The 22,525-nt window shown below is 40.4% G+C and overlaps 3 protein-coding genes across 4 annotated transcripts; 1 reads left to right on the top strand and 2 right to left on the bottom strand.

The window, feature by feature from the left end:
• Nucleotides 1–4,944: 4,944 nt before the first annotated feature.
• LOC119721391 (snaclec A11-like) lies at nt 4,945–7,870 on the bottom strand. Its single transcript, XM_038191455.1, has 2 exons — nt 6,678–7,870; nt 4,945–5,811 (listed from the first exon to the last, which is right to left on the bottom strand). Exons 1-2 carry the CDS (start codon nt 6,748–6,750, stop codon nt 5,114–5,116), a joined length of 771 nt encoding a protein of 256 aa, XP_038047383.1. The 5' UTR covers nt 6,751–7,870; the 3' UTR covers nt 4,945–5,113.
• Nucleotides 7,871–7,878: 8 nt separating this feature from the next.
• LOC119721392 (C-type lectin domain family 4 member D-like) lies at nt 7,879–9,062 on the bottom strand. Its single transcript, XM_038191456.1, has one exon. It carries the CDS (start codon nt 8,857–8,859, stop codon nt 8,122–8,124), a length of 738 nt encoding a protein of 245 aa, XP_038047384.1. The 5' UTR covers nt 8,860–9,062; the 3' UTR covers nt 7,879–8,121.
• A 3,201-nt stretch (nt 9,063–12,263) lies between these two features.
• LOC119721390 (sulfotransferase 1C2-like) lies at nt 12,264–21,153 on the top strand. Of its 2 annotated transcripts, XM_038191454.1 has the most exons (9): nt 12,264–12,346; nt 14,595–14,783; nt 15,040–15,257; nt 16,006–16,129; nt 16,588–16,685; nt 16,967–17,156; nt 18,235–18,355; nt 18,903–18,936; nt 19,841–21,153. In XM_038191454.1, the coding sequence occupies exons 2-7, from the start codon at nt 14,621–14,623 to the stop codon at nt 18,342–18,344; spliced, it is 903 nt and encodes a 300-aa protein (XP_038047382.1). In that variant the 5' UTR covers nt 12,264–12,346; nt 14,595–14,620; the 3' UTR covers nt 18,345–18,355; nt 18,903–18,936; nt 19,841–21,153. The 2 variants fall into 2 exon arrangements, with proteins under 2 accessions (XP_038047382.1, XP_038047381.1); XM_038191453.1 differs by having other exon boundaries at nt 18,903–21,153.
• The last annotated feature ends 1,372 nt before the right edge of the window (nt 21,154–22,525 follow it).

Genomic DNA, 22,525 nt, shown 5'->3' with positions numbered 1-22,525 from the left:
CTGTTACTACAACCAAGTCACTGACATTTATTTTTGAGAACATTACATGTGTCTTCTGGGGTTAAAGGGAAGATACAACATTTGCAAACATCAACAAACGAAATGATCATATTATCACGCAATATCTTACTGGATTGTTAGGGAATGACAGTCGAAAGCAACCTGTAAAATCATAGCTCCTGGTGTTCTACATTTTCAAGAAAACTAGTATTTTTCCAACGCTGGTCGGCCGACCAGGGTTGGAGAAAACTGACGTTTTTCAAAAAGTGTTCCTAATTTTTCATATTGAGTTATTCTGCATTTTCTTTGCAATTGATTACACACCTGTGAAGGGGTACAAGCTTTCTAGACTGATTCTCTGACCTTACAATTCCCCAAAGTCTATAAATTTCTCCGTTTCATCTTACGTGGGGTCAGGGAACCAGACTACAAAAACATGGTTGGTTTTCTTGGATTTTCCAGCATCTCCGAACCCAAAACGTGAAGCAAGTCAGTTTAACAATATTTGCTGTAACATACTAATCCTCCAAATCCAATTATTTCTGAAAAATCGCAGCAAAAGCAAATGATGTTCATTTCCTTTAAAGTTCATTTTTAGAGGTTTATTATGCAGGAAGTGTTTCTGTATTAAAATAACTTACGTTTTGATTGAGTTTTCTACACTTTTTGTGTTACTTTTTGTTGTTTCTGTTTGGGTCTTTCATTTTATATTTTTGTTTCTAATAAAAGGGGACGTCCAGAGTTACTGATCTGTACAGATTTTAAACATCAGTCTTCATAAATGTAAAATTTATGCAAAATTGATGACAACCAATGCTTAAAATTGCTAAATTTATGAAACAATTTGAATTTTCTTTCAAAAACAAACCTTCTTTCTGGAACTGACTCCAACCTCAATTCCATGTGTTTTTTTATGAGGGAGTTTGCTACTCAGTGGAAATATGAATAACCCCCAAAAAGGTTGCTTCAAGTTCAAATCATCAAGTTAATTTTTAACACTAAACATCAACAACTACATCATTACATCAAATACAATTTTTTTTAAAGGGGACTTCCAGAGTTACTGATCTGTACAGATATTAAACATCAGTCTTCATAAATGTAAACTTTATGCAAAAGTGATGACAACCAATGCATAAAAGTGCTAAATTTGTGGAACAATTTGAATTTTCTTTCAAAAACAAACCATATTTCCGGAACTGACTCCAACCTCAATTCCATGTGGTTTCTTATGAGGGAGTTTGCTACTCAGTGGAAATATGAATAACCCCCAAAAGGTTGCTTCAAGTTCAAACCATCAAGTTGACTTTTAACACTAAACATCACCAACTATATCATAACATTAATAACAATTTTCGTTTTTTAAAGGGGTTTCCAGAGTTACTGATCTAAACGGATTTTAAACATCGGTCATCATAAATGTAAACTTTATGCAAAGGTGATGACAACCAATGCATGCATACAAGTGCTAAATTTGTGGAAAAATTTGAACTTTCTTTTAAAAAAACAAAGTTCTCTCCGGAACTGACTCCAAACTCAATTCCATGTGGTTTCGTATAAGGGAATTCGCTACTCAATGGGAAAAATGGATAACCCCCAAAAAGGTTGCTTCAAGTTCAAACCTTCAAGTTGATTTTTAACACTAAACATCACCAACTACATCATTACATTAAATACATTTTTTTTTAAAGGGGACTTCCAGAGTTACTGATCTGTACAGATTTTAAACATCAGTCTTCATAAATGTAAAATTTATGTAAAATTGATGACAACCAATGCGTAAAAGTGCTAAATTTATGGAACAATTTGAATTTTCTTTTAAAAAAAAGAAGCTTATTTCCGGAACTGACTCCAACCTCAATTCCATGTGGTTTCTTGTAAGGGAGTTCCCTACTCAGTGGCAATGTGGATAACCGCAAAGAAAAGGTTGCTTCAAGTTCAAACCATCAAGTTGATTTTTAACACTAAACATCAACAACTACATCATTACATTATATACATTTTTTTAAAGAGGACTTCCAGAGTTACTGACCTGTATGGATTTTCAACATCATTCATCATAAATGTAAACTTTATGCAAAAGACAACCAATGCGTAAAAGTGCTAAATTTGTGGAACAATTTGAATTTTCTGTTAAAAAAACAACTTATTTCCGGAACTGACTCCAACATTAATTCCATGTTGTTTCTTGTAAGGGAGTTCGCTACTCAGTGGCAATGTGGATAACCGCAAAGAAAAGGTTGCTTCAAGTTAAAACTTTTAAGTTGATTTTGAACACCAAACATCAACAACTATGTCATTACATTAAATACATTTATCTTTTTTTTTCTTTTCTTTTTAATTTCTACCTTACCCCCAGCAGTGCTGAAAACCAATTTAATCAAACCATGATCAAACCAATTGCCAATTTTAATTTGTCGTTGTGCGACTGTACATGACTGCAAACTTCACTGACAGCATACTGTATGTTTTACCAAAAACAGACCCTTCTAGGCAGCTTGCGAATTAACCTTTGAAAAAGATGTTAAAGGTGCATTCCCCGTGCTGTTCAACAATTTCAATTTCTTTTTTTTCTTCTTTTTTTTTTATCTGTTGAAACCCTCCTATGGAAACATGCATGTGAGCCTTGTTATTACTTGGGTCAATATTGGTAAAGACCCCCATTGGTTTGTACACAGTATGCCAGGAGGTGAGGCAGAAAAAAATTGACCGTTTGTGACCTCTTAAATAGTAGGAGGGTAAATACATTTTCAACTTGTATGTTTTATTCCAACCAAAAGGCTCCCTTTCTCCTTTTTTTTTTTTTTTTTTTTTTTTTTTTTTGAGGTCTGCAAACCTCTGAAAAAAGGGTTTTGTTTTGGGCACAAACATAATCCACACAGCGGGCAGACTGGCTCCTGGTCCATACATTATTGATACTGATTGTACAATAATATGTTATTTACTGAACTTGGGCAGATTTTTTTTTCGGTCGATGTCTCATTCAAAAGTGAACAACTTGTTTACATTGCTAGAAAAATACCAATTTAGAAAAGGAATCTATTTTTCGAGATGAAACTCAAAAACAGCACAGGTAATGCATCTTTAAAGTATCTTGATCAAGAAATATGCACAAAAAATTGATGGCACTAGGTATATTTACTTTAGGCACTGCTAAGGTTAAGTTCATTCAACATTTAAAATATGTTTATCACCATACTCAAAACATTCTTTCACAACAAAGCCAAAAAAGCCATGAAAACACCATATTTTTTTAACTGACTATACTACGATACTAAATACATCAAAAAGTTAATTTTAGGAATGACATCAAGTAAGCAGGATTTAAGGCTTGTCAAGATTATTGTAAAATTTTGCTTTGGGGTTTTTATATATATTTTTTTATAACTCTTTGACAAGTTGAAGATCTGATATTTTAGGACTACAATTTGGGTACTCTGTGTGTGTAATACCTTAAAAGCCTGCTTACATATTTTAAATGCAATGATTAACACATCAACAATTTTCCTAACACTCTTCTATAAAATGTAATGAAAGTGATATACAATGAACCATTCCCGTCTTAGTTCTATTGGTTGCACTGCATGTGCTAATAACCCTTTCCAAAGCGACTATAGTTCTTTCACAAAATATAAAAATTAATGTGTGATTGAACATTAAAAATCACAGCCTCTATAGCCTACATTCCACAATGCCTTTTTTGTTTGTTTCAATCTTACCATCAGTGCTTCAAGAGTTTCTGTATTTATACAAATTTGAACAATGCTCTGTCTAAATGCCCCAGAACAAAAGCTGAAGTTCAATCTACCATCAAATCCAACATAAAAGCTGTGCAATATCTATGCATTTTTTTTAATCTCTCTTTGCAGGTGTTTTTGCATTAACTGTGCACAAATATTGAACGAACTTTGCAAAATCTTAGTTCTTAAAGAAAATATGAACATTGAACATGTACATCAATTAAGTGAATTTAACTTAAACACCGAAAAATCTGTTGATAACCTTTCAACAATTTTGCACTGTGTTGAAAGATTTCTTCTTTTTACATTTGCACCAATCTAAGCAAACTTCATGAGTATACGACGTTTTTCTTTAAAATTCTACACATACCAAGCACATCATTTAACACTTAATACAGTAAAGGTCACCAATTATAGATTTAGTTGTTATAATATTATAACATGTATTATTATTTTTATTTTTATTTTTTTTATGATTTTTATTTTTTATTTTTTTTATGATTTTTTTATGTGGGGGGGGGGGGCTTTTTTTGGTTTCAAATACCTTAATACAATGCCTCAGTTCCTATATACGTCAAAATCTAAACATCGTTTCAAATACCAGTGCAGTAACTATACCATTTTTTAGTGATATTTTACCATCTTTTAACTTGTTTTTTATTTACACGAAATTCAACAAGCTTAACAATAAATAATAATACAAGCATTTATAAAGCGCATTTTCCAATGGTTACAATGCGCTACGAAAGAACAACTCCAGAAAGTACAACTAATGAAACAGCGGGAGGGGAATGAACAAACAGAAGTACAATTAATATGATAATAATCATATAGATTTTTTGTTACATTTTAATTTGTATTATTTGGGGTTTTTTTTAATATGAATTACTTAAAAATTGCTTTAAAATGACATAGTTACTGCTGACATGGGCTTTATTTTATGATATATTCATTTTGAAACGATGTTTAGATTTTGACTTATACAGGAACTGAGGCATTGTATTAAAGTAATATCACATATACTTTCATTTTACCAAGCTGCATGCAGCAAACGAAAAAGAAAGATTTTTGTTAATCACTGTTCAACAGTTTTTCATGTGAACTCAAAGAGCAAGGAGCTTTACTAAAATACGCCTATTCACTTTTCTTTTAATTTCCACACTTGCCTAGAAGGCCTACAGCTCCCCCCCCCCCCCCCGCCCAGAACAAAATTATTTTACTTTGAAATAAAAGTCACTAGTTTTACGATTACCTTAGTACAACACATCAGTCTCCATATACAGGTATCAAACTTAACAGCTTGTATAAAGCTGCGAAAATGTTCATCTATAAATCGAAGTATAAAAAACAGTTTCCGCTGCGAAAATGTGCATCTATAAATCGAAGTAGAAACAGTTTCCGTTTTCAATAGGGTACGAAGCGCTTACCTCGTTGCGCGTCGCGTTGTTGAGTTGGCAGGTCTTGACCAGACCTCCCTGCCAGAGATTGAAGGAGCGGCATCGGCGCTCGGCCCAGCAGGCCTGGCCACACTCGAGTACGCCCTGGACCGTCAGTTTCTTGATCTCATGACCGTGCAGACACCGCCGTGCTACGCGGCCGTCTGCTCCCAACGATACGCAGTAAGACGGGACAAAGTGAGGCATTTCGCACATCACAAATTTTCGCTGGTTGCAGTTCCTTTTGATAAGTGTCCCGTGAACATTTCCTCTTATTGCAAGACAACATCTGTCAGGACTAGCGGCACTGGTATGATTATTGCCACAGTTGGTGTATTCGTTGGTTACATTTGTGTGAGGTTTCCCACCGACACACCGTTGATTTCCGTCGTCGACATCACACCCGATCCAGAGTGGTGTAAATCTTCTAAACCCACTGAACAAGTCGTCGTGCAGTTTAATGATGAAATTATGTTCCTCCCATGAGTTTGGCACTATGAGACTGCTCCTTGGACGCTGACACGCCGTAACAGCATCGGCCCAACGAGGTTTTCCTTGAAGCGCAATGTAACACGAGTTATGCCATTGGTACCAACCTTGGGGGCACGCTGTGACAATGACGTGATGAGCGCATGCTGTCATCCAAATGAGGAGTTTGACACGAATGATTAATGTATACACCATTTTTAAGCAAGGAGCCGATACAAGAGTTCTTAAGAAAGATTCACCAATCCTAGAACGGTTTGGGTAATGTTCATACGAGTCTGATGAGTATACCGGACTGTTATACCTGCGATGCGATGCTAAAGAATGGTTGCGTTTCTCTGGCGCAAATTTGAGATTTCAGACCTTGATGTTAAAATTTAGATTCTCATCGCGAATCCATCTGCGAAGCAGCCAATCGAAAGGTATATAAACACCGAAACGGCATCGATTTCGAGCCAACGAAACCAGTGTTGCCGGCCGGGCACAAAGAAACAAACCGGAAATTAAAAATATTCCTTTAATATGCTTTCATAATATGTGGAATTGCCTACCTTTAAGAACAGTATTGCAGACAACTGCAAATAGATCGCCAATTAGTTGGTTTCGCCATTTCAATAACAAGGACGTCTGTCCTTCGCCAGAGAAATAATAAAGCTTGTGGGCGTTGTGTGTTGATTTCACTCGGTGGATAGAAAACGCGTTCTTATACATGCAGCGTTTGGACATGTTTGATGAGAAAACAACCATGCAATTAACCTATGAAAATGCCGAGGGACGCAAACTGCAGACGGAGGATCTTGTTGATTCAGAGATTGTGTCATAATGCTGAAAGTTGAGGCTAAACTTCTGCATATTGCTTTCCAAAAAAGTATAGTTTCTACCAGTCCAAAGCAATAATTTACTGGTTTTATCATTGGTTTAGCGTTTTCGTAGAAAATCTTTACGTGATGAAAATGTACATCTACAATTCGAAGAAGGTACATTTTCCCTGTTCAATGAGGTTATCAGCGCTTACCTCGTTGCTCGTCACGTCGTTGAGTTGGCAGGTCTTGGCCGGACCTCCCTGCCAGAGATTGAAGGAGCGGCATCGGGGCTCGGCCCAGCAGGCCTGGCCGCACTCGCTGACTCCCTGGACCGTCAGTTTCTTGATCTCATGGCGGTGATGGAGACACCGCCGTGCAACGCGGCCGTCAGCTCCCAACGATACGCAGTAAGACGGGACAACGTCAGGAATTTCGCACATCGCGAATCTACGCTCGCTGCATTTCTTTTTGATGAGTACCACGTGAGCATTTCCTAACATTCCAATGCAAAATATGTTAGGGCTAGCGGCATGGGTATGATTTTCGCCCCAGTTGTGGATGGTTACATTTGTGTGAGGTTTCCCTCCAACGCACCGTAGATTCCCGTCGGCGACATCACACCCGATCCAGAGTGGTGTGAATTTTTTAGACCCTTTTAACAATTTGTCGCGCAGTTTCATTATGAAATTATGTTCCTCCCATGAGTTTGGCACTATGAGACTGCTCCCTGGACGCTGACACCCCGTAACAGCATCGGCCCAACGAGGTTTTCCTTGAAGCGCAATGTAACACGAGTTATGCCATTGGTACCAACCTTGGGGGCACGCTGTGACAATGACGTGAAGAACGCAAGCTGTCATCCAAATGAGGAGTTTGACACGATTGATTAATGTATACACCATTTTAAGCAAGGAGACGGTACAGGAGTTCTTAAGAAAGATTCACCAATCCTAGAACGGTTTGGGTATATAATGTTCATAGGAGTCTGATAAGTATACCGGACTGTTATACCTGCGATGCGACACTAAAGAATGGTTGCGTGTCTGTGGCGCAAAGATTCCAGGCCTTAATGTTAAAAATTAGATTCTCATCGTGAATCCATCTCAGGCGAAGCAGCCAATCGAAAGGTATTAACACCGAAACGGCATCGATCTCGAGCCAACAATGAAACCATTTTTTTTTGCCGGCACAAAGAAGCAAACCGGAAATTAAAAAATTCCTTAATGCTTTAATGTGGGATTGCCTACCTTTAGGACAGAATCGTGTATCGCAGACAACTGCAAATATTGATCGCCAGTTAGTTGGTACCGCCATTTCAATATAAAAGAACGTCGGTTGTCCTTCGCCGGTATAAGAGTAAAGCTTGTCGTAGTGTGCCAGTTGATTTCATTTTGTTGAACAGACGTCCATATACATCATAAAGGGACATGTTTGGTGAGAACACAACCATGCAATTAACTTTAAAAAGAACATCACTGATGTGGAGGGACAAAAACTGCAAACAAAGGAGCTTGTTCTGAAAGTTAAGGTTAAACTTCTGTATACTTCTTTCCAAAAAAAAATAGTTTCTATGCCAGTCCAAAGCAATAATTTACTGGTTCAATCAATCCGACGTGTGCATTTTCGGAGAAAATAATTTCGTGATGAAATGTGCATCTACAATTCGAAGAAGGTACATTTTCCCTGTTCAGTGAGGTTATCAGCGCTTACCTCGTTGCTCGTCACGTCGTTGAGTTGGCAGGTCTTGGCTGGACCTCCCTGCCAGAGATTGAAGGAGCGGCATCGGGGCTCGGCCCAGCAGGCCTGGCCGCACTCGCTGACTCCCTGGACCGTCAGGTTCTTGATCTCATGACCGTGCAGACACGGTGCCACGCGGCCGTCAGTTCCCAGCGATGCGCAGTAAGACGGCACAACGCAAGGCATTTCGCACATCACACATTTACGCGCATAGCAGTCACTTAGGTAAAGTTCCCCATCCTGATATGGCCCCTTTGCAATACAAAATTGCCCAATCCTATCGTTGCCACCATCGCTCGCCCAGTTGGTGTACACGCTGTTTGCGTTTTGCCTTCCAGCACACCTTCGATTCCCGTCGACGATATCACACCCGATCCAAAGATGCCTCGTATCAAACTCGCTGAACACTTTGTCACGTAGTTTCATAATGAACTCATGTTCTTCCCGTTGGTTGGGCACAAAAAGACCACCCCCTGGACGCTGACAAGTCGTCATAGCATCAAACCAAGTCAGCTTTTCTTCAAGTCCAATGTAACACGAGTTATGCCATTGGTACCAACCTTGGGGGCACGCTGTGACAATAACATGATCAGCGCATGTCGTCATCCAAATGAGGAGTTTGATACGATTGATTAACGTATACAGCATTTTAAACATTAACCCTAACTCTCTAGGGGTTGTGCAAAATCACATTGAAATTGGAGGATTCAGGACTAGGGCTATCAAGGAGCCGATATACGAGGTTCGTAAAAAGGGATTCACCGATCCAAAACCGATTTGGGTATTAATTTAAATACTGTTCATACGGGTCTGACGAGTATACCCGACTTGTGTACCTGCGATGCGACACTATGGCTGCTTTAGTTGGCGCAAAGATTCAAGGCCTTGCTGATACAAAATAAAATTGTTACGCGATTCGATCTGCGACGAAGCAGTCGCCCATAGGTAGTAACACTGACACAGCATCGATTTCGAGCTAACAATGGAACCATTCTACCGGCACGCAGAACCAAGCCGGAAATTAAAAATATTCCTCCATCCTTCATATCTTTTGAATTGCCTACCATTATACTGCGGACATTAACTGCAATAGATCGCTAGTTTGTTGCTATCGACCTATATTTCAATAAGAACAACCGTCCGTCGCAAGAGTAATGAAGCTAGTAGGCGTTGTGCGTTGGTTTCAATCGGTGGAAAAGGCATTCAGTATTACAGTTTTGGACATGACTTGTTCCATAATAAAACCCATGCCTTTAAAATGTGGAGGGATGAGAACTACAGACAAAGCAGCTTGTTGATTCAGATATTGTGTCATATTCTGAAAGTAAAGGCTATTATAAGCCTATAATCTCCTGTATATTTCTTTCTTTAAAAAAATTTGCTTCTACCGGTCCAAAGCAATATATTACTGGCTTAATCATTCCGTGTTCGGCAGCGCGGCATTAGGCCTACGTCAGCCGGTGAAGACATCTTTTCATACAGTACATGTACGTGCGTTTTAACCAGTTGCTATATATTACCGTACGCGTTCAGCACACGGTATATGAAAATGGGTCTGGGAACGAGACAATTAGAGTTCAGAAGTTCCTGGATGTCTGGCTTGCTCATAGTCGGCATTTTCGTAGAAAATGTTTTCTTGATGAAAATGTTCATCTACAAATCGAAGAAGGTATACATTTTCCTTGTTCAGTGAGGTTATCAGCGCTTACCTCGTTGCTCGTCCCGTCGTTGGGTTGACAGGTCTTGGCCGGTCCTCCCGTCAGGTTCTTGATCTCATGGCCTTGCAGACACCGCCGTGCCACGCAGCCGTCAGCTCCCAGCGATGCACAGTAGGACGGGACAACGCGAGGTATTTCGCATATCATAAATGTTAGTGCATAGCAGTCATGTTGGTAAAAGGTTCCCATGCTGCATTGGTCCTTTTGAAATACAACATTTTCCCACCTGATCGGTGCGACCATTGCCAGCCCAGTTGGTATACAAGCTGTTTACATTGTGTCCTTCCGAGCGCACCTTAGATTCTTGTCGACGATGTCACACTGTTGATCCAAAGTGGTCTTTCTACAAACTCACTGAACACTTCATAATAAACTCGTGTTCTTCCCGTGAGTTGGGCACAATGAGACTGCCCCCTGGACGCTGACAAGTCGTAACAGCATCGAACCAGGACAGCTATCCAGTTTTTAAAAGCGCAGTGTAACACGAGTTACGCCATTCGTACCAACCTTGGGGTCATGCTGTGATGATGAGCGCATCCTGTCATCCAAATGAGAAGATTGGCACGGTTTTCCAATGCGGATAGCATTATTTTTAAACGAGGGGCCGATACAATGGTTCTTAAGAAAAATTAACAATCCAATGTGAGAGTTAACCTGTAAGTGGGATGTAATACGAGTCACGTCAATTATTGTGCCACCCGTAGGGGTAACGCCAATAGGCGACTTGAAACAAGCCTAAAACGCCAGAAGAAGAAAAACCATAACTAGTACATTTTGCAATAAATCGAGAAGTTCAAGTGAAGCGCCCCCAAAAGATGTATTCTTTAATAATATTGTGGCGATAATCGTTTTTGCTAAATCTGCGTCCAGGCTGCGATATAATTGAGATGATCTCCAAAGTGTCTTCTGTGTTGAAGATGGAGTGAACAAAATGGACCTCAAAACGATTGGACCTAGTTCTAGTTAAACCAACCTTGCCGTGTTGTAGGCCTATACACCGAGACAGAGGTGTAATTTGGCGTACATTTGGTAATACTGTTGGCGGGCTACATGCGCTTAGATCTATAGGATTATAATGCGTCTATGAGGGCATGCAGAACTTTGTTTAAATATGCACAATAGGGAAGTAAGTGATTACCATGGCGACACGATAACCATCTATAGACTAGTGTGGCAACAGTGTGAAAAGGATATTAACAAATTACGGTTGTTTGGCAAAAATTACATGCTATTCTATCCAACTCATAAAGCGTTAAAGTCATACGCTGCGATTATTAAAACTTGAGCAAGTTAATTGTGAAGTCTCCTTCGGACTTGCATGAGCTTGGCAAAACCGTAACATTGAGTAACTACGGCGTCGCGATATAGATTCTGATCCGAGTGCCAGAGGTAGTCAGTTCGGGATATTTGTTATACTGATGACCGTGCAAGGCGTGCGTGGGGACTCTGGTAAATATAGGCCCATGCTCTGCTTTTGAAACACCAAACCCTGTCATGTTAAATTCGCTGTCCAACGAGTATTTCTATTTGGTGTTGACGGGCTTTAACTTAATGCCAATTCAGAGCCCTAGGCCGAGTCAGCATAGAGCCGGCCGGAGCCGAACTAGACTAGAGATGAACTTCCCCGAGATTTGGAAACCATATCGTATAACTGGGATCCCAGAAACTTTTTCTGGAGGAGGAACATAATGATTGGGTTTGGGTCATAGGTTCCAACAATACAAAGCCGTTTTTGCCTACTCCAAATTCGTGCTCCCAATTAATAAGACTAGACCGTAGGCCAGACTCGGAATTCGCATATAAGGTGGTCAAAACTGAAGATAAAACGTGACCTGTGTAAAAAAACAAAAGAAAATCGCTTGCTTGCGGACCAATTAGTTTTACTAGTTCGCTGGAGTTGGGGAAGGGAGTGTTGAAGGCTAGGGGCGATCATGGAGTAACTAAGAACGTCCACTTGTCTAACGTTCCATGATTCGTCGGTCGCACCATGGTCGCACCACGAACCGGCGTGTCTCGATTTTTGCCAATTTAAATTGAGTTTTTGTCATTAACGTTATTATTTCATCTAAGTGCTCATTATCAAAAAGTTTTATTCTAATAGTGAGTCCTCATTAACTAAGAACGCTAATTAAACTGTGCGGCGTATCTCTAAAAATGAAAAATGTTGCACCACGAAGTGGCGTATCCCGCTACGCCGCTTTACACGCTAATTCCCATAGACCAACTTTAAATCGGTTTTTCTCATAGTTTTTCTCAAAACACAAAAAAAATGCAATACATCGGTTCGTGGTGCAACCGACGGATTATGTGCAGTGCAGTATGAACACTGCCCTCTCTCGGCCAGCAATCCAGCTGATAAACAAAAACAAATAGTGCGAAGATTCCTCCGCCGTGCTTGTATCATTGCCCGGCCGGCATTGTCAATGGTTGGTGCTTTAGAACTAAAACTTCATAATAAAATGCATTTCTGCTTTCAATTTACAGTGATAAAGCTGAGCTGAATACGTTGTAGAAGGGATTTTACACGTTAAGCGCTAAAACTAGCAGTTTTCCTCCATGGTCATGTCAGTGCAGTGTGACCTTGCCAGCTCTATAACTACATGTATACATGGTATATGCTTGGACTCGGTGAAATTTTAGGCAACAAAGATTCCCATATCTGGCCACCACTATTTTTCCCTTCAGTGACATATCAGCCATCAGTGACTGTCAGAAAGTGATAATGTGTCCTAAAAAGTCAAATTTAGCAGGGAAAATATTGAAGTATTTACTAAGAAAACACTTAGAAATTTTCAGACCAGTCTCATACGGTTTGTGCACACGGTTTGTGCACATGTTGTGCCCATTCTTGAAAATCACGCATTCTCGAGAATGGGCGTGCACATTCTTGAGAATGTGCAACTGGATCCTTGCTCAATCTTGGCAAAAAATAACTCTTCCAGATTGAGCGCACATTCTCGAGAATGCGCGACAAGATAACGGTCTTGTCGATGCCGAGCAACGGCTGCGCTTGGCAAGTCTAGCTGAATCCTCGTTCACTGATTCTCAATAATTATACTGTTGCAACGCAAGGCGCTGAAAAGTAGAGTGGATATGATAAGTAAAGGCGTATTAATATGGGGGGGGGGGGGGACCGGGAAAATATAAGAGACATAATAATACTAGTGCAAAGAATTCTGATTTTTGGGATAATAAAAGCGGGGGGGGGGGGGGGGGGGGGGGGGGGGGGACGTAAGAATGAAGAATGTGAAGAATGAGAATGAATACTGCGACATCCCATAGTGCTAATGCTATTTCCCATTTAAATTGCCACCAATTTATTGTTCACATCCCACCATAACGTCGCAGAGCTGGATTCTATCTAGTCAAAAGAGCAATTTTGGCAGCTTCTGGACATCGTTTTTTTCGTGGCACGCATATGATACATGCAGGGACTTGTAACTTGTCTAGCCTAAACAAAGCACTTCCCAGACTAGTTCCCAGTCCTCCGTTATTACAAAACTTCCCATAGTGGGCAGAAAAAAGCAATAATAACAGGTTTAATTTGATTCAAATTATCGTAGTTATACGAGTACAGAAGCATAGCACATTTTCTTTCCTCTTTATATGAATTGTTTCCCTTTTAACCGCTATACAATTCATTTAACATAATTATGTCGTACAATGTTTGTTAAGATTGGGCAAAATTCATAAATTGTGCACGTGATATTCCCACCCAATCTTAAGAATGAGCGCTCATTCTTAAGAACGCGTGCTCGTTCTTAAGAATGGGCGCTCATTCTTAAGAATGCGCGCCCATTCTCGAGAATGTGCATGCCCATTCTCGAGAATGCGTGATTTTCAAGAATGGGCACAACACACACGTTTTGTGTGACGTGATGGCCTCTTTGTCTGTTGCATCTAGCCCATATAAAGCTGGTATTTGTGTAAGTGGTATGTCATTTCCTGAGTCCACATGGCGGTCATTTAAAAAAAAAGCCCGGCTGGTGGTTTTGGAAAATGGGTTGGGCGGCCATTTTGAAAAAAAGGGGACTCCTTCCTTTTTTTCAAAAAGGCAGGACGCTAAAAATGTGTTTTTAATTGGTCTAATATAATATGGGCATATTGCAGAATACCCCGCCACTCGATCTATCCACCTCTCCACCTCGTAGCCGGCTACGAGGTCACGGTTGGTTGACCTCAATAAACATTCTCAGCACTACTTGTATGTACTATGCGTCATGCTCCATTGCACTCCCACTTCGTAACCGCGTAGCCGCCAACAGGGTAGTTGGTTTGGACTTAAAAATTTTTCAGCAACTCCCATTCCTTTTGTGTTGCTTCGTTCTCAAGCATATTCAAGGGGACTCCCACTCCGTATCTGCGTAGCCGCCAACAGGGTGGTTGGTTTGGACTTAGAATTTTTCTCAGCAACTCCCATTCCTTTTTGTGTTGCTTCGTTCTCAAATAATGGACCCCCACTCAGTATCCGCGTAGCTGGCATGGACTTGAATTGTTTCTTTTCCAGTGATTCCAACCTCGTAGCCAGAGAAGTTAGGGGTGTATTTCCGAGTGGCGGGGTATTCTGCAATTACTCCATAATATGCATAAAAAATTAATACAAATATTGCTGATGACTTGTATGAGTAGACCTTGTTAAATGATTAATGTGTTTGAATGCACTTTGTATTCCAGATAACTTCAGATTGTGTTTTTCTGCCATGGAGCTGAGCAACCAAACAACAGAATATGCCAGCCGTGTGGGGACCCACGACATTGATGGCATCATATTCCCTGAATTTGTCACTGAGCGTTCCCTGAGGATTGTCAAAGACTATGAAATACGCGACGATGACGTGTGGATTAGTGCATTTCCTAAAGCAGGTAATCACGTATTAATAACAGACCACAGAATAAGTTTGTGAGTTGTAAAGTTTCCTTGCTGTCCAAAATTGGAGATCGTGATGAAAATTAACCATTTATTTCTCAATTTTAAAAACAAAATGCATTTGAAATTCAAATATGTCCAGTTTTCTACATCAGAAACTACCAGAATGTAATTCCACTTCTCCGTAAATTTTAACAAAATGGTATGCTTTTTGGATACTAATTGATTTTTGTACAAATGCTTTTTCTACAGGGACGCATTGGGTTGGCGAGATTGCTAAACTTATCCTCGTCGACGGGCACAAAGAGAAAATCGACCGTTCCCAAATGTCACACCCGATTTCATTTGACTCGTATCTCACTGAGGTTTCCATAAGTGAGAGGGCCAAAAAGTGGAAGTCGCCGAGGCATCTGAACACTCACCTACAGGAGCACTTGCTTCCGACCCAGCTCCGTCAAGGCAAAGGAAAAGTAAGCATAAGCAGTCAGATCTTGTAGCAAAGTTTCACTGTTTTATCAAATTTTTCACCTGGTTTTTTTTTTCCAAATTTTTCACCTTTCTACCGGCATCATTACTTATTTTTATAGGATTCAGGAATATAGTTCAATAGTATATTTCATTTCCCTATCATGTATATCCACAAAATTGCCAATTTACACAATAAAATTTGAAGAAATCCAAGCTAAGTGGGGAAAACTGTTCGCAGTTACGTGCGTAATTGTTATCAGGCAGACAGGTCGTTATCTTCGCTCGTACCCCCTGCCCTGCAAACGGGACGCTGGTAAGGGCTGACGTCATTTGAGCTCTCATTGGATAGATTTTGCGTGACCTGTGACGTAGAACGCGTCACACAAACTAGCTTCCGGTGCCCATCATGCGTAGCGCGCGCTAGCTGCATGCGAAGGTCAATCTGTACTTCCTTCACAAGATTCTGTGAAGCTCATCAGCCCTTACCAGCGCCCTGTTTGCAGGGCGGGGGGTACGAGCAAAGTCGTTATCCTGATCGTAAAGGCAGCCGAGGATTTGGCGCATGCGCGAGTGAAATATCGGTGTGGCTAATATACTCGTAAGGACAAGACAGACTGGCTCAAATGTAGCCCCTATGCAGGACACACAGTGGTGTTATCAACAGTTCCTACACAGTCAATACAAATAATCATTGTAATTTATAGCTTTAACACTATAATTATGTTGATTGTTTTGATGTTGTCCTTTCAGATCATCTATATCGTTCGCAATCCCAAGGACAGTGCTGTGTCAATGTACTTCTTCCTCAAACCAAGAAATTACGAGGACCTGAGTGATTGGAACAGGTTCATTGAGCTGTATGGCACTGACAAAAGTAAGTTCATGCAATTAATACAAACTTAAATTTACATGTCTCCAAGTTTCCCCTTTTAGCCCAGCGGATATGTGGCATAATATCTTTGAATTGTGCACTTAATTACCCCCGCCCCCTTTTTTTAAATGGCTGCCACGCCCCCCAAAAAGGTGCTTTTGTGGTGGCTCCACATCTGGAAAACACTTATAATCTATATAATTAGTCTTTGTGAAGTTTCCTGCTTTTGTGATAAGTGGGAACAACCGTTTTCACTGCGGGCATGATAGGTTCCCTCCCCCCCCTTTAAATGGCTGCCACGCCCATAAAAAGGGTGAATTTGCAATGGCTCCACATCTAAAACATTGTCTCGGATGAATATAAACATCTGTGCCAAGTTTCACGCTTTTATGAAAAGTGCACAATTTTGTCACATACCCGCTGGACTATTTATCTTTTGAATGATTGTTTTTGTTTTCTAGTGAGATGGGGTTCTTGGTATTCTCATGTACTTGGACACTGGAAGAAGCAGAGCGAGTACAGGAATTTGCTCTTCCTGAAGTACGAGGATGTGAAAGCTGTAAGCAAAGACCAAAAACTTAGCCAGTTTGAAGGTGTTTGCAAATTATTTTGTTCATGTGCACAGTTAGGACGTGCAAGCACCATTTGCTATGTGATGTAGAAATGGCGTCCTATAAGTATTAAACTTGGAAATATAGAAAATGAGGACATTTCAAGTTGTGCCATGGGGTAATTACAGTAAATAGTATACATGGGAAGTCAAAAATGGGACATCGTCTGATTTCAGTGTAGTTTGCATACCTAAATGACTTGGAATGTTTTGTGCATTTGTTTTTGAAGGACACCCGGGCAGCCATTTTGAAGATTGCAGAGTTCCTTAACCATCCCTTGGACGATGAAGCCTTAGAGCGGGTTCACGAAAACGCCTCCATGAGGCAAATGAAGAAGACGTACCGCGTGGCTGGGGAGAGTAATTTTGGCAAGAAGGCGGTGACCAATAAAATCGGGGCTGCTCACTTATTAAGAAAAGGTAAGAGTTAATTGGGAGGTAGGAAACTGAAGTGCAGACAGGAAGAGGAAAGTGGGGGGGGGGGGGGGGGAGGATGTACACCCTCCCCCCGTCATTCTCACTGACTCGCCAAAATCTCTCACTGACTAATTCATGTGATTGTCAGTGACAAGAGGCCACAATGAATAGCGCTACCTTGGGTCAGTTGGTGTTCAGTACCTTTCCTGAGCACCTTAAATAGCGCCCTCTTGCGGCAGATATGTCAAGCCCCCTTCCTTCCCTGCTCTTTATCCCCCAGGCGCGGTTCTAGAGCCAATATTTTTGGGGGGGCTAGCATGTTGGATGCAAAAAAAATTTCGGGTAGGCGTGCTTAAATGTAGACCGTTTTTTTTCTTCAGACACTTAGGCCTCCGAAAAATCAATGGGGGGGGGGGGGTGCCTCGTGCCATATTTTCAATGGGGAGCGCAGATAAAATCCTGCAATCAGGCACACTATATTAACTGAAAGTGTACAAATACACCCTTCTCACGACTATTTCTCTAGGGAAGACCGTTCGCATGTACGTCACATTCTTACATTTTGCTAGTGCAATGGCTTTTTTTTATTGATTTTTTTTTGGGGGGGGGGGGCTAGACAAAATTTGTGTCACTGTGTCCACATCTTCCATTTTTAGTTAGGTTAACTGTTCAGAGCTATCATAGGAAAAGTCAAACTTCAATCTCAACCAAACTTGGTGACAATAATCTTTGGGTAGGGGGACTTCAGATGACTTGAGACATTTGAGGTCAAAGGTCATCTAGGGGTCAATTGAGGTCATTGTTGATTTTGGTCAGGTCAACTGAAAAGTGTGCTTACTAACTGACTATAAATACTGCCAGCATGCCAGGGGGATCGCACAAGTTTTAACTTGCAGTATTTTTTAATCTTTAGGGGTGTGTAGGTGGGGAAAAGGTTCTGGCTGTGTTATTGTCCACAGTGGTCTGCTGGCAATGTCACAACCCCTATCAGCCCCACGAAACCCCCTCAATTTTGCCCTTTCCTCCCTCAAAAACCTCCCCTTGTGAGAATCCCGACCCTTTATTACATTTTTGTTTGAAGGTACTGTTGGAGACTGGAAAAATCAGTTCACTGTTGCTCAAAACGAGGTCTTCGACAAGATCTATGCAGACAAAATGGCGGGATGTGGACTGACTCTGCAATTCGAATGAGAACATCAAAGGTACGATAACTTTGAAAAATTGTGACGAATTGATTAGTCCATTGTTAGCAAAAGCTTCCAACAGATTTGGGGTCACGTCTGACACCTGTAATTTCATTTTCAAAAGCTAATTTCGCTGAAATCCCCCTTACCACTACGTACATACACCTCATGTTAAAGTTTGTCATTAATTTTGCACTTGCAGCAAGCTCAGTGGTCAGTATCTGTTTCATGGCAAACTGGTCTTTGTAAAATCTTAAAGGCAGTATGCAACATTTGCAAACATCAAAAAACCAAACTACCAAATTATTATGAAATACCTTACTGGACTTTTAGTGAATGACAGTTTTAAGCGTCCTGTAAAATCACGGCACCTGGTGTGCTGACAGCGACATGTTAAAAAGGGGTAGAATATTTGTATCAATTTCCAACAATGGTCAGCTGACCATCGTTGTAGCCAAGATACTATCTGTGCCCGCGGCAGCTACATGTTGGGACAGACTCAGATGGTTCATAAATCCTTAAATGTTTTTCTTTCTTTTTCCTTTTGCTTGTTTTTTTTCCCCAGAACCATCCATTTTGTGAACAGCAGTTTGATACTGGTAATTTGAAACAAAGTTTCTAAATTTTGTTTTGTTTTGTTTTTTTAATTTATATTTTATTTGGCTGCATATTCTTTTCTTTTCTTTTCAAACGCACTTATTTTCTCTAATTAATTTCCATTTTCTGAGTCATATTTAAGTTCTGAATAAGTCATTTTTAAGTGCAGCTGTATCATGAGTCACATGTAAATCAATTGTGCAAAGAACATTAAGCTAAGTTATGAATGAAAACAAATTAGACTTTATAATGTATTTAAAAGTTGACTGTTGTATGAGCTTCAGAAATTCAATGATCTTGGAAAATACGAATGAAAGAGGACTCAAACCCAGTGGCTCTAGACTACCAATCCAGTGCCCTATGCACCAATCATAGTCACATCCGTTATCTTTGCTGCCAGCCAACGGTTATAACATTGTAATATATTGAAGAATCAGGAATCATAATTTATAACAACAGTGCATCGTGCAACAGTATATTTTTTTTAATGTGAACATCAGCATTAGAGGCCTGCCAACTCTCTCACATTGAGTGCGAGACTCCCGTAATTCAGATTATTCTCACCCTCTCACGCCCACATGAAATGTCTCACTCTAAAAAAAAAACACCTCAAAAATTATTTTTAAACGATGATCTTTAGCTCAAAAAAAATTGGTTAAAGTGGTCAGAAATTGCCTCAGATCACGTATCACGTCAGAGAGCATCTATAATCCAAAATTTCCCGGGGCCCCCTAAGCGGGCCCTGAACCCCACGCCGTTAGCCTGGCTTCACGTTGCATCAAGCTCCATCACCAAATTCTCACTCTCAGCACTTGACTCAAAGTTGGCAGCCCTGGCACTACCAATCAAAAGTACAGGGCAATCCAAGTCCGCATACTGCCTGTAAATTATCCCATTTTTCAGTAGATGAAGTCTGCTGGCCAAGCCCCTCCCCATTTCGGCAACCCGTCTAACACCTCCCGATCACGACACCTATATATTGTATGTCAAAATAGAATTTAATAGCTTTTCACTGCACCGGGGAGCCACCGCGGACCGGAGTCCCCTCCACATTCCAGCAGAGTTTGTCACCCTGCACTATCAGACTCATCTGCTCCCACCGGTTCCGGCCATCAAATATTAACTCCGGTCATAAGTCATTAATGATCCGACTCGGGAATCCAAGACGATTCCCGCGAGATGGGAAGGAGGCTAGAACCAAAAGCGATCAGGAAGTGAGTGAGATTTTGACAGTTGGGGCTGACGGTTTGCAACCGAAGTCCCACGTAGATGAACAAGGTGCTTGGGTCGACCTCACATTGACGTCTTTTTCTACTTATATGGACATTGGAGGATTCTTGGAAGTGTGCATTCTATGACTGTAGACATGCATTATTTTCCACGCCCAGTGGGGCAGGGTGTCCGTGTCATTATGTCCGTAGGTTAAATTCCCGAAGGATTGTCATCACTTTTGACCAATCAGAAACTCAATTATTCAGAAAAAACAGTTAGTGACTAACACTGTTCTCTTTTTTTGTAACTCTCATACATCTCTACATGTAAAAGTTTCACATTTTGTGGTTGCCAGAAGCCCAACACTTGCAGATTTTATTCCACGAAGTGCAAGTCAGGTACATGTAGTTCGTTTCAGCACTTAAACCTCTATATATCACAACTACCAACCCATCCTTAAAACAAAATTTTTAAAATGACCATTTTATATACTATTTAGGTCAATGTTACCACTTGGTACCATTACATCAGCAATCTTGGAAATACCCTGAAATATTTGTACATATGTATCAATATATGTAGATTATTTCAGTATGTTGTAACTTTTTAAGTATAAAAGGGGCTGTTAACATCCCTTAATAGTCCTGAGACGTAATGACGTCACAGTTTGTTTACATGTGTGCTTTTCTATGTGGTAGACGGTCCCCACTTTGTCTGGCGTCCTGACTTCGCTCCCATAGGAAAGCGCATATGTAAACAAAGCCATTACGTCTCAGGTCTATTGGCAAGTCAAGTGGGTTGAGTTCTTTGGTTTTGTTAATTTTGTTTTTCATTTAAATAGACGTGCACAATAAAGCTTCTACATTTTGTAATTATATTTATTTGGTATTTTTAAGTTGAAAATTGGGGACAGAGCTGGTTACATTTCCCCTGCCCCCCAAAAAAGGAACATTTGTTTAAAAAAATTAATCACCATTTGCAGTTGAATAAATTAACAAAAAAAGAAAGCACCATCTGTAGTTTAAGCAGTGTTTCCTGAGCTTTTAGTCATCCAGGCTTTGTCCCCTAAGTCAAAAATCTTCCGACTTGTCCATTGCTCAGCCCCCAAGCCCGTCCACGAGTCGATGATCGCAGTAAATAACTAATATCGCGTTCACACCTTTCCAGGACAATGGGCACCACTGGCTTCCTCCCGGGAAATAAATAAGGGGAAGAAGAAGTCGACAGGCTTGAGCAGCGACCCCGGTCCGATCATGATCCCATGGTGCACTGGGGGGAAACGGGTCGGCTGCATGCCCTTCTTGTATTAACAGAGATGCAAGATAATTATGCTTTAAAGGGAATATACAACATTTGCTTTTGCTGCAATTTTCAGAAATAAATGGATTTGGAGGATTAGTATGCTATAGAAAATATTGTTAAACTGACTTGTTTCGCGTTTTGCCTTCGGAGATGCTGGAAATTCTAAGAAAACCAATCATGTTCTTGTAGTCTGGTTCCCTAACCCCACTTAAGTTGAGACGTTGCAATTTATAGTCTTTGGGGGATTGTGAAATCAGAGAATCAGTCTAGCAGGCTTGTACCCCCTTCACAGATGTGTAATCAATTGCAAAGAAAATGCAGAATGAAAAATTACGAACAATTTTTGAAAAAAAAGCCAGTTCACTCCAACGATGGTCGGCCGACCAGCGTTGGGAAAAATACAAGTTTTCTTGAAAATCTCAGCACACCAGGAGCCACGATTTTACGGAATGCTTTAGAATGTCATTCACTAACAATCCAGTAAGATATTTCGTTATAATTTGATCATTTCGTTTTTTGATGTTTGCAAATGTTGTATCTTCCCTTTAAGCTGGTGCGTACCATTATTCCTCTATGGGGTGATGTGGATATGCTCGAGTAAAAAGATCCTTGGCTTTTAAGAGGGTAGATAAGGAACTTGGGAGTGGCAGTGTATGTTGTAATTGCAAGAGATGACATATTTGATAGTATTGCAACCTATGTTTGAAACAAGGGGCAAAGACCTATGGGGGGGGGGTTAACATTTGTAATTTCAAAAAGGCAGTTTACTTTGACAGAACAGCAGGGCTGCCAACTTTTATTATAAAGAGCTGAGAGTGAGAATTTGATGATGAAGCTTGATCAGAAGTAATCGTGCTAATGCGAGCGCGAAGCCCTAACGGCGTGGGTTCGGGGCTCACTGAAGGGCCACGAAAAAAAAATTGGATTCTAAACGCAGCCCTGAAACAGTCAAAATGTAAATCAAGTTTCAGATTTTATTGTGTTGCTCTGGGATATTTAAAAAAAATTTATAACATCATTATTTATTATGCAGACCCTGTCGACTAGGCTGGTAGTTTCCCTAGATAAGGGTCAGGG

The sequence above is a fragment of the Patiria miniata genome, unplaced genomic scaffold, assembly GCF_015706575.1.
Source record: "Patiria miniata isolate m_02_andy unplaced genomic scaffold, ASM1570657v1 HiC_scaffold_13, whole genome shotgun sequence".
Classification (NCBI taxonomy): domain Eukaryota; kingdom Metazoa; phylum Echinodermata; class Asteroidea; order Valvatida; family Asterinidae; genus Patiria; species Patiria miniata.
The sequence above is the reverse complement of the archived record's forward strand: the minus strand, read 5'-3'. Positions and strand labels throughout refer to the sequence as shown.

Bases quoted from the DNA above. Each gene is read 5' to 3' on its own strand.
- LOC119721392 (XM_038191456.1), bottom strand. From the start codon at position 8,859: ATGTTTAAAATGCTGTATACGTTAATCAATCGTATCAAACTCCTCATT.
- LOC119721391 (XM_038191455.1), bottom strand. From the start codon at position 6,750: ATGCCGCTCCTTCAATCTCTGGCAGGGAGGTCCGGCCAAGACCTGCCA. The intron at 5,812-6,677 runs GTAAGCGCTGAT...TTTGGATGACAG, and splicing joins ACGACGTGACGAGCAACGAG to CATGCGCTCATCACGTCATT.
- LOC119721390 (XM_038191454.1), top strand. From the start codon at position 14,621: ATGGAGCTGAGCAACCAAACAACAGAATATGCCAGCCGTGTGGGGACC. The intron at 15,258-16,005 runs GTAAGCATAAGC...TTGTCCTTTCAG, and splicing joins TCCGTCAAGGCAAAGGAAAA to ATCATCTATATCGTTCGCAA. The intron at 16,686-16,966 runs GTAAGCAAAGAC...TTGTTTTTGAAG, and splicing joins AGTACGAGGATGTGAAAGCT to GACACCCGGGCAGCCATTTT.